The sequence below is a fragment of the Leopardus geoffroyi genome, chromosome D3 (assembly GCF_018350155.1).
Source record: "Leopardus geoffroyi isolate Oge1 chromosome D3, O.geoffroyi_Oge1_pat1.0, whole genome shotgun sequence".
Classification (NCBI taxonomy): domain Eukaryota; kingdom Metazoa; phylum Chordata; class Mammalia; order Carnivora; family Felidae; genus Leopardus; species Leopardus geoffroyi.
In genome coordinates, this window is record NC_059339.1 from 17,052,157 (window position 1) to 17,065,830 (window position 13,674).

Sequence of the window (13,674 nt, forward strand, 5' to 3'; positions counted from 1 at the left end):
AGAAATAACAAAATTTTGCACAATCTTTTCCAGGAAACAGAAGAAAACACTTTCAAACTTATTCAGTGAGGTCAATTTATTTATTTTTATTTTTGAGGTCAATTTAAATGTGTAATTAAAGGCATCATGATTTACTTTTTGCAGAAATGCATTGAAGTACAAAAGACATAAGGTATTGGACCAGAAGCATCAGGAGCTGGGTTCCAATCCAGAGTCTGTTACCAACTAGTTGTGTAATCTTTGTCAAGTTACTTCATCTTGTTGGGCTTCAGTTTCCCTATTTGTAAAATACGAAGGTTGACTGGCGAAATCCTTTCCATCTATATGATCTAATTCCATGGTATACTTATTACATAGAATTTTGTTTAAAATTTGTCCAATTGTATAACTGCTATAACCTTTCTGGAAAACAATATGGCGATATGTATGTAGTAATAGCCAGCTCATACTCTCTGGCAAAGTATTTCAACTTTCAGATATCTGACTTAAGGATATAATTCAACCAGCCACAGAACACATAAAAATAAAAAGATGGTCACTTTAACCATCTACATGTCCAACAATAGTAGAATAAGAGTAGTAACACAAAGAAATATCAAATTACTAAAAATTAGTATGAAGAAGATCAAGGAAAATATTTTTTGTTATGTAAAAATAATCAGAATATAAATGAGTTAAATTACGAAAATGTACACCATATATAAATACACGCCAAACAAAAAGTCATTTCTACTGATGAAAGTAAGTATTTGAATTTTGAGTCTAAAAGATTTTGGTTTTAATCACAAAGTTTTCTGAAATATTGATACATGATATACTCAAAGAGAAAAAATCAGAAACTCATCCAAAGGACAGATAACAAAATATCAAGATTATGTTGATAAGGTTCTAAATTGCTCTGGCTTGATTAAGGCCTTCTCAGAGTGGTTATGAACCTAGGGCTCTCGGCAGAAATCTCAATGATTAAAACTTTCATCAGCTGATACTGGAATTATCAATGTATTTTACTTGTTCTACCCAGTATTGGGATAAAGCCTGGAGGTCTCATTTTACCAAGTACTCATTCAAATCCAGATATAATACTGGACAGCTCAAAATTCTTATGCCTGATTATTTATCAGTCACCCCCTTCCAAGTTCTCAATTTAAAAATTATCATACAGCCTCCATTTGTAAATATATAAGCCACAAGACATCTGTGTTATATAACCACTAAAGCTCCTCCCTCAAGTAAGGAGTGTGAAAAGAAGGGAGTATCTAGCTTCCTGACTTTCCTTTGTATTCCTATGGTTGCCTGCTTAGGACAGGAATTTCAAGAGGATCCAGTCTCAGCATTTCCAAGGTCAGTAGACAGAATACTTGGGGAATGATACTGGCCACGATCCTAACAATAGTAGGCTGAACCATATGAAATCATTGGCAGTTGCTCAATGTGGCTCAACCTAAGTCAATGCCTTTGTATTAAGAAAAACTTGCTGTTCCCTTTGAGACTGTAGAATTGTTGTCAAGGCTTCTCTCCTTGATCTTTTCAATGAGTACACTTATGGGAGTCATTACTTTCAGAACCAGAATTTAAGCAATTTTAAATTTTGATTTTCAAGCAATATTTACATGTTTGCATTAAAATGAAGTGTTTTACCGGCAGCCAACCAAAGAATAAATTTCAGAATTATCCCACTCTAACTCGATTCTTGTCAAAGTCATGTTTCCCTTCACACAGCAGCAAGTTTTCATACTTCCCGCACAATGCTGCTTCCACCTCCAACTGAAATTTGTCCCATCCTGAGAGCATCTTACCTGAAACTACCATAGACTATAAGTAGAATGGAAATCAGAAATGTAGACACTTGACTGGAATCCACCAGGGAATAGGCCCTAGAGAAATGAGAAAAAAAAAAAGTTAAATCACATGGCAGCAAGTCCTCATGGAGTTTACAGTATGGTGGAGTTCGATCTCACTAAGTTTCATTATTGTCTTTAAGTTAAAAAAAAAAAGGCGTAAATTAGCATTAACAAAATAACATAACTGAGACCTGCTAGTTTAACATAAAGAATACATGTGTAGGTTCACAGCTATTATTAGTTAACACTCATAGGATGTTAAATGACATCAATGTAAAAATCCCATCTCCGTATACCACATGATGCTTACAACATCCACTCCCAATTTAAGATATGCCAAGATATCTACCATTACCGTACCAAAGATAAAGTCTCAGTGATTATCATATGGTACCAAAATCAAAACTATATATACCAAAAGGTATACAACCAGGAAGTCTTACTCCCATCTAGTTCCCCCCAGGTCCTCTTTAGATAACCACTTTTACTGGTTTCTTGTATAGCGTTCTAGAACATATAGTATCAACACATATTATTTCTCACCATTTCTCACACAAAAGATTAACACTCTGTACTCCTCCCACCCTCCTTTTACAACATAACCTAGAGATCTTCCTATATCAGTATGTGCAGAGTTTCTCTTCTTTATTTTTATTTTCTTTAAACATCTACATAGATTTCTATTGTGTGGACACACTGAAAAACAGTTTTGTTTTTTAAAAAAATCCCTTTTAGATGGACACTGTGGTTGTTTCCAAAAATTCTGTTACCCACAATTGTGTAATAAAGAGCCTTGTAAATTATACCTGCAACGCACACATGAAATGACACGTCTGTGCAGAACAAAGGTCCTAAAAGTGAGACTGCTGGATCACAGAGGAAATGTACTTGCAATTTGGATAGATGTTGCCAAACTGCCCTCCAGAGAAGTTCTATCATTTTGCATTCTCACCAGTAACAGACTAGGGTTCCTCTTTTCCAAAGCCTTGTCAACAGTGAATGTTGTATAATTTTTGACTTTTTACCAATCTGAAACATGAAAATTGGTATCTCGATATGGTCTTCATTTGCATTAATTTTCTGACGTAATTAAAATTTTAAATTGATTAAAAGTGAGCTTAAGCAGCTTTTCACATGATTAAAGGCTAGTATAAGCATTTTTAAAAGAATTTAAACATTTTTCCAACTCCAGAGCTATAAAAAAACAAAGGGAGCTTTTTTTTTTTTTCCTTTTAAGAAACCTTTCTTTTGCTGGTGTATTACTTGGATGACTTGGCTTTTTCGTATCCTGTGTATTCTGAAGCACATTGTCATTACCTAAAGGTAGATTAGAGTCTAAACTTCCCAAACTCAGTGTCTTAAGATCTCATACTACTGTATATTCCTTTTGCTACATCTCTCACATCAATGGAGGCCCTCCAGAGACTCATCACTGAAGACTTCTAGAAGTCTGGGGTTCAACTGTTATTAAACCAGCTCTTGTCTTCCATACATCCTCTGGGCTGTGTTCTTGTCTGTGTGGCTGACCATCTTGTAGTCACTGACTTTCTTCAGTCTTTTTCAAGGCAAGGGTTTGACCATATGCAAAATACCTTCTGAAGAGGCTGAGCAGGTCGACCAGCCAATAAGCCTGCTACCCACCGTAGAACGAAACACGGCGTTTCAGGAAATGAACAGTTTTATTTTTCAAATCTATACAAGAAAATCTGGTAAAAGCTGACTCCAAATCTAGTCCACAATTTATAATAAAACTTTTTTTGTTTATTTTATTGGGGGGGGCAGGAGGGGCAGAGAGAGGGAGTGAGAGTCCCAAGCAGGTTTCACGTTGTCAGTGCGGAGCCCGATATGGGGCTCTACCCCACCAACCATGAGATCATGACCTGAGCCGAAATCAAGAATCAGACACTGAACCTACTGAGCCACCCAGGCACCCCTATAATAAAACTTTTTGAAATGTCACATATTTTCAACTCAAATTATCATTATGGAAGTTTTACAAAAAGCTTTTTTTTAAAAAAAAATTATTTATTTTTGAGAGAAAAAGAGTGTGCGTGCATGCAAGCAGGGTAGGGGCAGAGAGAAAGGGGTACACGGTATCTGAAGTGCGCTCTGTGCTATCAGTGGGGCTGACATGCGGGGCTCAAACTCACGACCGTAAGGTGATGCCCCGAGCTGAAGTCAACCCTTAACCGACTAAGCCCCTCAAGCGCCCTGGAAGTTTTACAAAAAGCTTTTTAACACAAAGAATTTATTATGCAGAATATGGTTTAAAATTAATTTTAGCCAATTTTAGCATTTTAAAAATAGTATCAATTTTATTTTTTAAAAATTACAAAAATAATTCATGTTCATTGTAAAAATCCAAATAACAGGTAAGAAGCAAAAGGACAAGTGCTTTGCCCCTCCCCCTTGTCCACATGTCCATTCCCTAGGAGCAGACGCTGTTTACAAGTTGGTATGTGTATCCTTCCACATAAAGTGTGCATGCAGAATGTATACACACCATAAAAACGGATACACACTTCGTGTCCTTCTGTAATTTGCTCTTTTTTCAAACTCAACTATGTAACAGGGGCTATTCTTTTCTACTGCCTTAATTTATTGGCCTTTTGCTATAAAATTAAGACATGGAAAACCTGATAATTTAAACTGTACTCTTTCTTTTTTTAAGAGAAATCACCTAGGTTCAATAAACACAACTTTTAACCATATACACATTGTCTAAAAATTCTCATTTCTGAGTTATTAACCACAGCATACCACACTTTTTCACCTCACTTGACCTCCTGAATTAGGAGGGTAGCTTGTTGTTTCTAACCTCAACAGAAACACATGGGGATGCCTCCGCCTATGCTGTTCTTTTTCGTCAATTTAAGATTTAGTGAAGACAGGAATGTTTCCATTGCCCTTTTTTCAAAGGCAACCATGGAATCCCACAGGTAAAGATAACATCCACATCATGATACTGAACAGTCAAATATCCTGTGAAAAATATTAGGAAGAGCTGCATCTTGTACTCTCGCCGATGCACCCTAACTCCTGTCTTGGGGCGCCTGGATGGCTCAGTCCGTTAAGCCTCTGACTTCAGCTCAGGTCATGATCTCGCAGTTCATGAGTTCGAGCCCCACGTCTGGCTCTGTGCTGATAGCGTAGAGCCTGGAGCCTGCTTCGGATTCTGTGTCTCCCCCTCTCTCTCTCTGCCCCTCCTCCCCGCACCCCCCCCCCCAACACTCTGTCGGTCTCTCTCGCAAAAATAAAACATTAAAAATTTAAAAACAATTCTTGTCTAGCCTAGAGCCTATCAAAAACATTGATATTATACATACTATTACATTTAAAATGTGTATGGAAATCATTTTTGCAAAATAACATCTGCTTAAGAAATGTGAACATGCTAGCACATTTTGTCACTAACAGTGAACATGTTAGAACATCCTGCTATCCTAAGACAACTTGACAATGAAGTTTTTCTTTTTCCACACTTACCAGAAAACCTTCTGCTACTTACAGTCTCTGAGTTTAGGGACTTCTTGGCATAGATACATTATGCGTTACGCATCATTTAAGTTTATTTCATTAGAGGTTGCCCGTGTCAAGATTACGTTGAAACATGTACATTTTACTATTAAGTCTTTAAAAAGCCCTGAAGACAGAAGCACCTATTTAGCTGATGATAAGCCCAGGATGGACATAGAAACATAAGTTCTCCCTCTCATACCAGCTGTGTTAGCCAATAAATAATCTGCTGGATCATGTAACTTAATCAATACAAAGAGATAATAAGATAATTACAAAAATAGCAAAGTAAAGAATAAACGGAACGGGAACTCAAATACAGAACTGCACTGTCCAATATAGCAGCCACTAGCACTAAAATGGCCACTTAGCCACCAGCCACACGTGGCAATTTAAATTTAAATGAAATTAAAAATTTGGTTCATTGGTTACACTAGTTGAATTTCAAGTATCCAATAGTTGATGACTACTCTACTGAATGGCCAGATAAAGAACATTTCCATCAATGTAGAAAGTTCTAATGACTGCACTGATGTATACTTGTATAGGAAGACGCCCCTGTTATAGTTCAAAATTGGGCTTCTGGGATTTTCTTGGTGGTAAGAGCAACATCTAACGTTTTACTGAGCGCTTAATTTTCACAACCATTCTATGACATTAAGTCCTACATGTATACAACCCCTTATTCAAAAAAATACCTTGAGGATAGATGTGTTGCAGAAAACCCCCTCACTGGGGTCTAGAGCAGCAAGTACCCTGTAATCAAATATTAATATTTCTGTAGTGAAACATGAATAACCACACTAAATAAGATAGATAAAGATTAGAAACTGCTTCATCAGCTTGGGTCAGGTTTTGCTTCCATGTGAATTACAGAAAAACTCTGGGTTTTCAGAATTTGAGGTTTGGAAACTGTGGACCTGTGTGACTGTCACCATTGAGCTGAGGAGCCGGGTGCAGTTCTGGACATAGGCAGACTTACTCCATCATCTCTCAAACTGACTTGATCATCTGATGACAAACTTGGGAGTCAGGAAGCTCCAGTTTCTATCTTTAATTATTCTATAACTAGCCATTTGATCTTCCGTAGGCAAGCTTTTTACATTTTCCTGGTCTCTATAAAATCCTCTTTTGGCCTAGACAAACTTGAAGGCCCAGCTAATTTTTATTTTCAAGACTCTAGGTTTTTATACTGTGTTTTTCCTCCAAAAATGATAAATATTACCATATAAATGTGTTTGGCCGATCACTGGCATGTTTATAGGCAAATGAGCTGACAAAGGCAGCACTGTTTCCAGACTACTGAAAACTGTTATTAAATTTTTTTACATTGGACTACAGTTGACACACAAGATTACGTTAGTTTCAGGTGTACCACATAGGGATTCCCCAAGTTTATACATTATGCTGTGTTCACCACAAGCGTAGCTACCATCTGTTACCATACAACTATTATAATATCCTTGATAATATTCCTTAAGCTGTGCCTTTTATTCCCGTGACTTAACTCATTCCATAACTGGTTGGTTTAATCAACCAAGGGAAAATTCTTCTCTTGAGTCATTTTTTTACAAAACCTGGCCAGCTCTAGGGTCTAACCCACAGCTCTTTTGTTTCATTATCAAACAGATTGTTTAATAAAGGTTTTAACTGCTGATAGCGATAGGGAGAAGAGGGCCTCATCCATACCTCTGTTATTCTCTTTGCCCGCAAAGAGAAGTAAAGAATCAGAAACACTTCACAAGTATGCGAAGACCCAAGAATTTTACTGCAGAGACTGGGGTCTGGGCTTCTGGGGTACGACCAGAGTAGGGCAGGCAGAGGGAAAGGTATTCCAGGGAAAAAGTGTAGGTAGTCTGGCCAATTCTAGGAAAGCAAAGCCCACAATCTTATTTCACAGCCTCTTCCTATCCCACACTTCAGGCTCTCCCACGGCCAAAAGCAGATGTGTATATCTCTCAGGACCTTCTCCTAGTGAGGTGTCTTTTCCCGAGACTCAATGCACATTAAAGACAGGAACTTACTCTACAGATTGAAACAAAGGAACTACTACTGAAATGCAAAAAGAAACTAAATACATGCCTTTCAGATAGGCCAAAATCAGGTTGGCCAAATGGACTGAAGAAAGACTCGGGAGACTTTGCCAAGTGATGTATTAGTACAGGTTGGCTGTTGAGATATTTTACATGGTCACTACAAAACCCCCTAATTCTTTTACCATATTCCCCCAAACCTTAATAGAGACAGAAAGCTACCAGAAAGTTCTCTCATATACAGTAAGATTATATTCTACACCCTAAGATTTTTAGAACCATGCTGGATTTTATTTAGTAATTGCTCTACAGTCAAACATCTATTTCTAGCTGCTTTACCAGCAAGTGCTTATAACACATATCCTGCTAAAAATCATGCCAAACTGAGACACAGAGAGTACTGTTCTATAATGTGTTCTATGTGTCAGCCTTCCAGCTATACAATGAAAGCATTCTTGTCCACCCAACAAACCAAGCAACTAATATTCCAACCTAGCACTGTCTGGTGCCCTAGACTGGCACTTTGCAAACTTTTTGGTCTTGAAACTATTTACACAAGGAAGACCCCTTAGAGCTTTTGTTCTTATGGGCAACAGCTGCTGGAAATTAAAACTGAGAAAAAATGAAAACGTTTACTAACTCATTTAAATGTAACAAAACCATTACACATGAGCATAATTTTTTTTTTAAAGGAAAAAGAACTATTTTCCAAAACAAAAAAGAATTCAGTGAGAGAAGGGGCATTCTCTTACATTTCTACACACCTCTTTAATGTCTGGCTTAAATGGAAGACAACCAGATTCTCATATCTGCTTCTGCATTCAGTCTGTTGCCATATGTTGCTTTAGTTGAACACTATGAAGGCTATGGAGAAGGAAATCTGGCCTGACGCATATGGGTAGCTGGAAAAGGGAGGGGTATTATAATAACATTTTTAGGCAATTGAGGAGACTCTTCTTTAATGCTACACTGCACTTCAACAAGTGGTAATTTCTTAAAGGTTATTTTCAATGTGATATCTGAAACCGTATCAGTAAAGTTTTTTAAAAAATATATTATGTTAAAATCCAAAGGATTATGCTATACTTTGAATGGATCCTTTACCCATGAATGATTCTGTAACAGCATACACTGGTCACCTGGAAAATATTGGTTCACTGAGTTATGCAGCTTTTCCAGATGTGGTCACATTTCATTACACGGTATCTGAAAAACCACATTTGTTAACATCATTCCTGAGACTAATGATAACAGATACAGTTTTCCAAAATTCTAATTTTCACTTAAAAGTTCAAATTGTATCACTGGTAAACAGTGTGGAGGTTCCTCAAAAAAATTAAAAATAGATCGACCCTATGACCCAGCAATAGCACAGCTAGGAATTTACCCAAGGGATACAGGAGTGCTGATGCATAGGGGCACTTGTACCCCAATGTTTATAGCAGCACTTTCAACAATAGCCAAATTATGGAAAGAGCCTAAATGTCCATCGACTGATAAATGGATAAAGAAATTGTGGTTTATATACACAATGGAGTACTACGTGGCAATGAGAAAGAATGAAATATGGCCTTTTGTAGCAACGTGGATGGAACTGGAGAGTGTTCTGCTAAGTGAAATAAGTCATAAAGACAGATACCATATGTTTTCACTCTTATGTGGATCCTGAGAAACTTAACAGAAGACCATGGGGGGGAAAGGGGGGGGGGAAGGGAAAAAAAAAAAAAGAGGTTAGAGAGGGAGGGAGCCAAAACATAAGAGACTCTTAAAAACTGAGAACTGAGGGTTGATGGTATTGAGGAGGGCACCTGTTGGGATGAGTACTGGGTGTTGTATGGAAACCAATTTGACAATAAATTTCATACTTAAAAAATAAATAAATAAATAAATAAACAATCTCTAATCACTGAGAACTAATACTCTAAAAACAAACAAACCAAAAAACCCAAATGGTATTACTGGCAAAACGACTGTTTATTTTTTTTTTTTAAAGTTTATTTATTTTTGGGACAGAGAGAGACAGAGCATGAACGGGGGAGGGGCAGAGAGAGAGGGAGACACAGAATCGGAAACAGGCTCCAGGCTCTGAGCCATCAGCCCAGAGCCTGACGCGGGGCTCGAACTCACGGACCGTGAGATCGTGACCTGGCTGAAGTCGGACGCTTAACCGACTGCGCCACCCAGGCGCCCCATATTTTTTTTAAATGACAGGCTCACTTCATTAATTTTTGAGAAATTGCCAAACATCAAAGCGTGAATAACTCTAGTTTGTCCACTAGTCATTCTTCAAGTAAAAACAGTGTTCCAAGAAAAAAGTAGCTAGTTCAGCTACCATCTCAAATGACTGCACAAGTATTTTTTCAAGAAAACCAATGGTACCTTAGTATACAGCATACATGCTTGAGAACTTTCTATTTTATTATTTAAAAATGTGTTCTTAAGGATTGAGATTTAATAAAAGTAATTTTCACTGCTTCACCCTAAGGGAAAGTTTTGTTTTTTTTTTTTTTTTTGTTTTTAAACAAACACAAAACAAAACAGTGTAGTGTGCGAGGGGCACGTGGGTGGCTCAGTCGGTTGAGCATCCAACTTCGGCTTGGGTCATGATCTCACAGCCTGTGAGTTCAAGCTCCACATTGAGCTGGCTGCTGTCAGTGCAAAGCCTGCTTCAGATCTTCTGTCCCCCTGTCTCTGTCCCTCCCCAACTTGCACTTTCTCAAAAATAAACATTTAAAAAATTATTTATTTATTTATTTAATTTATTTATTTATTTATTTATTTATTTATTTGTTTTGAGAGAGAGACAGAGTAAGAGCAGGGGAGGGGCAGAGAGAGAGAGGGAGAGAGAGCAGGCTCCACACCATCGGTATGGAGCCCCGATGCGGGGCTTGAACCCACAAACCACGAGATCATGACCTGAGCTGAAACCAAGAATCAGAGGTTTAACCGACTGAGTCACCCAGGTGTCCCCCAAAATGAAAATAAATAAATGAACGGTGTGTGCACAGTGGTGAAGAACATTATGATTACTAGTACAGTTTGGTGCCACTGCCTTGATTCATGTCGCACAGCAGAGTTTTTTGGTTTTTTTACCCACCACTGCTTTTCACCATAAAGAAAAAATGTCAAAATGAAAAAGACAAGGAAAAAATATCAAAGTGAAAAAGACAAATAACTTTAATGGTAGCCCCCCTAAAAGGGTCTGAGGAACCCTGAGGGATTCGTGGGCCACACTTTGAGAACAGCTGCCTTATACACTCACCCACAGGTCCTGGCTATACAAATTCCTAGCATTTTCTCATATGAACTTCTAAAATCACAAAACACCAAGAAGTAGTTAAAATTATTTTGCTATGCAAGATTTTTGGCTTTAAATAGGATATGCACAACATGACTTACATTCCAGGCCTCAGCAATACTAGCTTTCCCTTTAAGGTAGAGTATGTTCAAAGAGGATTTCATTTGTATTTTTATCTAAAATATCTAACATTATAGTATCCACAATTCCCTTCCACATTTTTCCATTATTTTAAGGGAAAAAACCAAATATGTATCCTACGTTTAATAATGGAATAGATAATCTTATTACATAAAATTTTAATAAGTTAAATTTAATCTTCATGTCCAAGACACAAAGTAAAACAGTCACTTAAGAAAGTGACGATCTAGTAAGAAAGACACATCATACAAGGTGACAGAACGTAATATTCTAATAGAGAAATAAAGTGCTATGGGAGGTGCTATGGGTTGCCACGTACTGGAGGGGGCAAACTATGGCCTACTGCTATTCCAGTAAACACAGCCAAGCTCATTCATTCAGGTATCGTTTATGGCTGCTCTGGTGCTTCACTGGCGGAGCAGTAGAGTTGTGACAGTCTCCACATGGCTCACATAAGCCCCAAATATTTACTAACTGGTCCTATATGGAAAAAGCTTGCTCATCCTTATTGTATATTGTTGTTACTGAATAAGGCCACCCAGCTAAGAGGGCCAACGAATGTTGAAATACATCCTACCCTTCCCTCCCGGAGGATGCAGCAGGACTTTGGGCACAAAGCTTGATGAGCAGAACCTGGAGTCCTACAGTATGGATGCAGCCACCTGGTGGGAGGGACACCTTTTCTTTTCACAAAGGTGACAATTTTTGAGCCAAGCCCATCTGGTCAGGGAGGCACTATTTCCTGTTTTCCACAAAGAGGGGTGTGCGTGTGTGTGTGTGTGTGTGTGTGTGTGTGTGTAGTCTAGCAAGAGTCACGAACATCTCTGAGTCATACCATGAATATGGGTGGATTTCCAATATCAAAATATTTTTGGATTAGAAATGAAGAATTTTCATTCTTCCTATCTCTTCATTAGCACCAAATACTTTATGGAAAAAAACATATATGAGATGCACCATATGTTACTATTTTATTTTATCCAGCTAGCACGGTGAAAAATTATTTCCATCAGAGATGCAAAATCTGAGGACTGAGCATATTCCTATGAAAGAAAGGTATTAGTCTCTAAGGCAGTAAAGATGATCTGTAGTCATTTTGTTTTCAGACACATTTTATTGCCTACAATAGGTAAGAGAGGGTTTACAGGGTTCCAGTGAAACAGAAAGAAGACCCCACGCTGAAGGATTCCATGGTAAGATGCTTCCATTCTTTCCTATGAATTACTCTTTTAGACAGATCCTCATATTACAATTTCAAAAGCATGTGCATTTTTGGTGATTTGAGCACACACCCAGCAACATAATTGTGACTCCTGTGTTAAAACACCAGCAGCCAGAAATAGCCCTGTACTGGCTGTAACATACATTTTTAAGGCAAGGGAAAAACCTAGGCAACTGGTTTTCTCAAAGTAGACAGAAACAAGCTGGAATAAAGTGGTTTATGCATTTTCATTTGACCAAGGGACTCATTTTCAAAAAAGAAAATTATAATGCAGCTTTTGAAGACATTTTTGTATCACTAGCCAAGCCAAGATTGCTTTAGAACTTGAACTAAATAAATTTCCTTAAAAACCTACAAAAATTTGTGTTAACATGCTGGTCAAGATTAGTATTTCATAAAGAAACTGCTCCTGAATGTCTAAATACTTTCTCAGGATATGTGTCCACAAAACTTAGTAAGGCCTATGTATATACCCCAAACAACTGAAAGCAGGGACTTGAGAGATACTTGTACACATGTTCACAGCAACACAATTCACAACAGCCTAAAGGTGGAAGCAACCAAAGTGTCCATCAATGAATGAATGGATACACAAAATGTGGTGTATGCATACAACTGAGTATTACTCAGCCTTAAAAAAGGAAGGAAATGCTGATATGTGCTACAACACAGATGAACTCTGGAAACATTACGTTAAGTGAAGTAAGTCCAACAGAAAAGGACAAATAGTGTTTGGTTCCACTCATATGAGGGCCCTAGAACAGGTAAATTCATAGAGAAAGTCAAATAGAGGTTACCAGGACTAGAAGGAGGTGAAATGGGGAATTCTTATTTAATGGGTACAGAATTCTGTTTGGGATGATGAAAAGGTCCAGAAACGGACAGAGGTGATGGTTGCCCAACCTATGTAAGTGGACTTAATGCCACTGAACTGTACTCTTACAAATGGTTAAACTGGGGGCACCTGGGTGGCTCCGTTGTTAAGTGTCTGACTCTTGATTTCATTCAGGTCATCTCATGGTTCTTGAGCCTGAACCCCATGTCGGGCTCTGCGCTGACAGCCTGGCATTCTTTCTCTCCCACTGTCTCTACCCCTCCCCTGCTCATGCTTGCTCTCTCAAAATAAATAAACTTTTAAAAAGTTAGCAGTTTAGCTTTTATGTTTACATTTATTTTACAGTAAAATTAAAAAAAAAAAAAGAAGGGGATTTTTTTTTAACACTGTTCTTAAAAACATTCAGCAAATTGATTTTCACTTCATGAGTCTCATTAAAAGATTATTCTTTGCCATTTAATGCTGACAATATAATAGCTTTATGTATAATTCTGTAAACAAAGTATTGAAAGCATTCACACAATTCCAAAATTTGGACTTTAAGAAGATTTTCCAATGACTTATAAAACTGGATGCTACAGGTTGACATTTAGTCATTTCCTGGTAGCTAACCTCTCCTCATGACAGATCTACTTCTGTGGACAAGCAAAAAGAAGCCTGACGACCTAAGTCACAGTGCCTCCTTTACTTCTATCAAGATAAACTAGAGAAGTTCAAAAGGAATGTCCCAGAACAAGGGGATTTCTAAGACAGACCGAATTTCAGTAAGAACTCTCCAATGCCCATGG

At 37.8% G+C, this 13,674-nt stretch overlaps 1 protein-coding gene across 2 annotated transcripts in view; it reads right to left on the reverse strand.

Moving 5' to 3' along the window:
- SPPL3 (signal peptide peptidase like 3) overlaps nucleotides 1-13,674 on the reverse strand; it is a 140,737-nt gene that overhangs the window by 48,466 nt on the left and 78,597 nt on the right. Inside the window, exon 2 of one of the 2 annotated variants that reach the window (XM_045458203.1) lies at nucleotides 1,797-1,874. In XM_045458203.1, the coding sequence (XP_045314159.1) occupies nucleotides 1,797-1,874 (78 nt within the window). Of the gene's footprint in view, nucleotides 1-1,796; nucleotides 1,875-13,674 lie in introns of those variants that run through there. The other variant, XM_045458204.1, reaches the window with a different exon arrangement.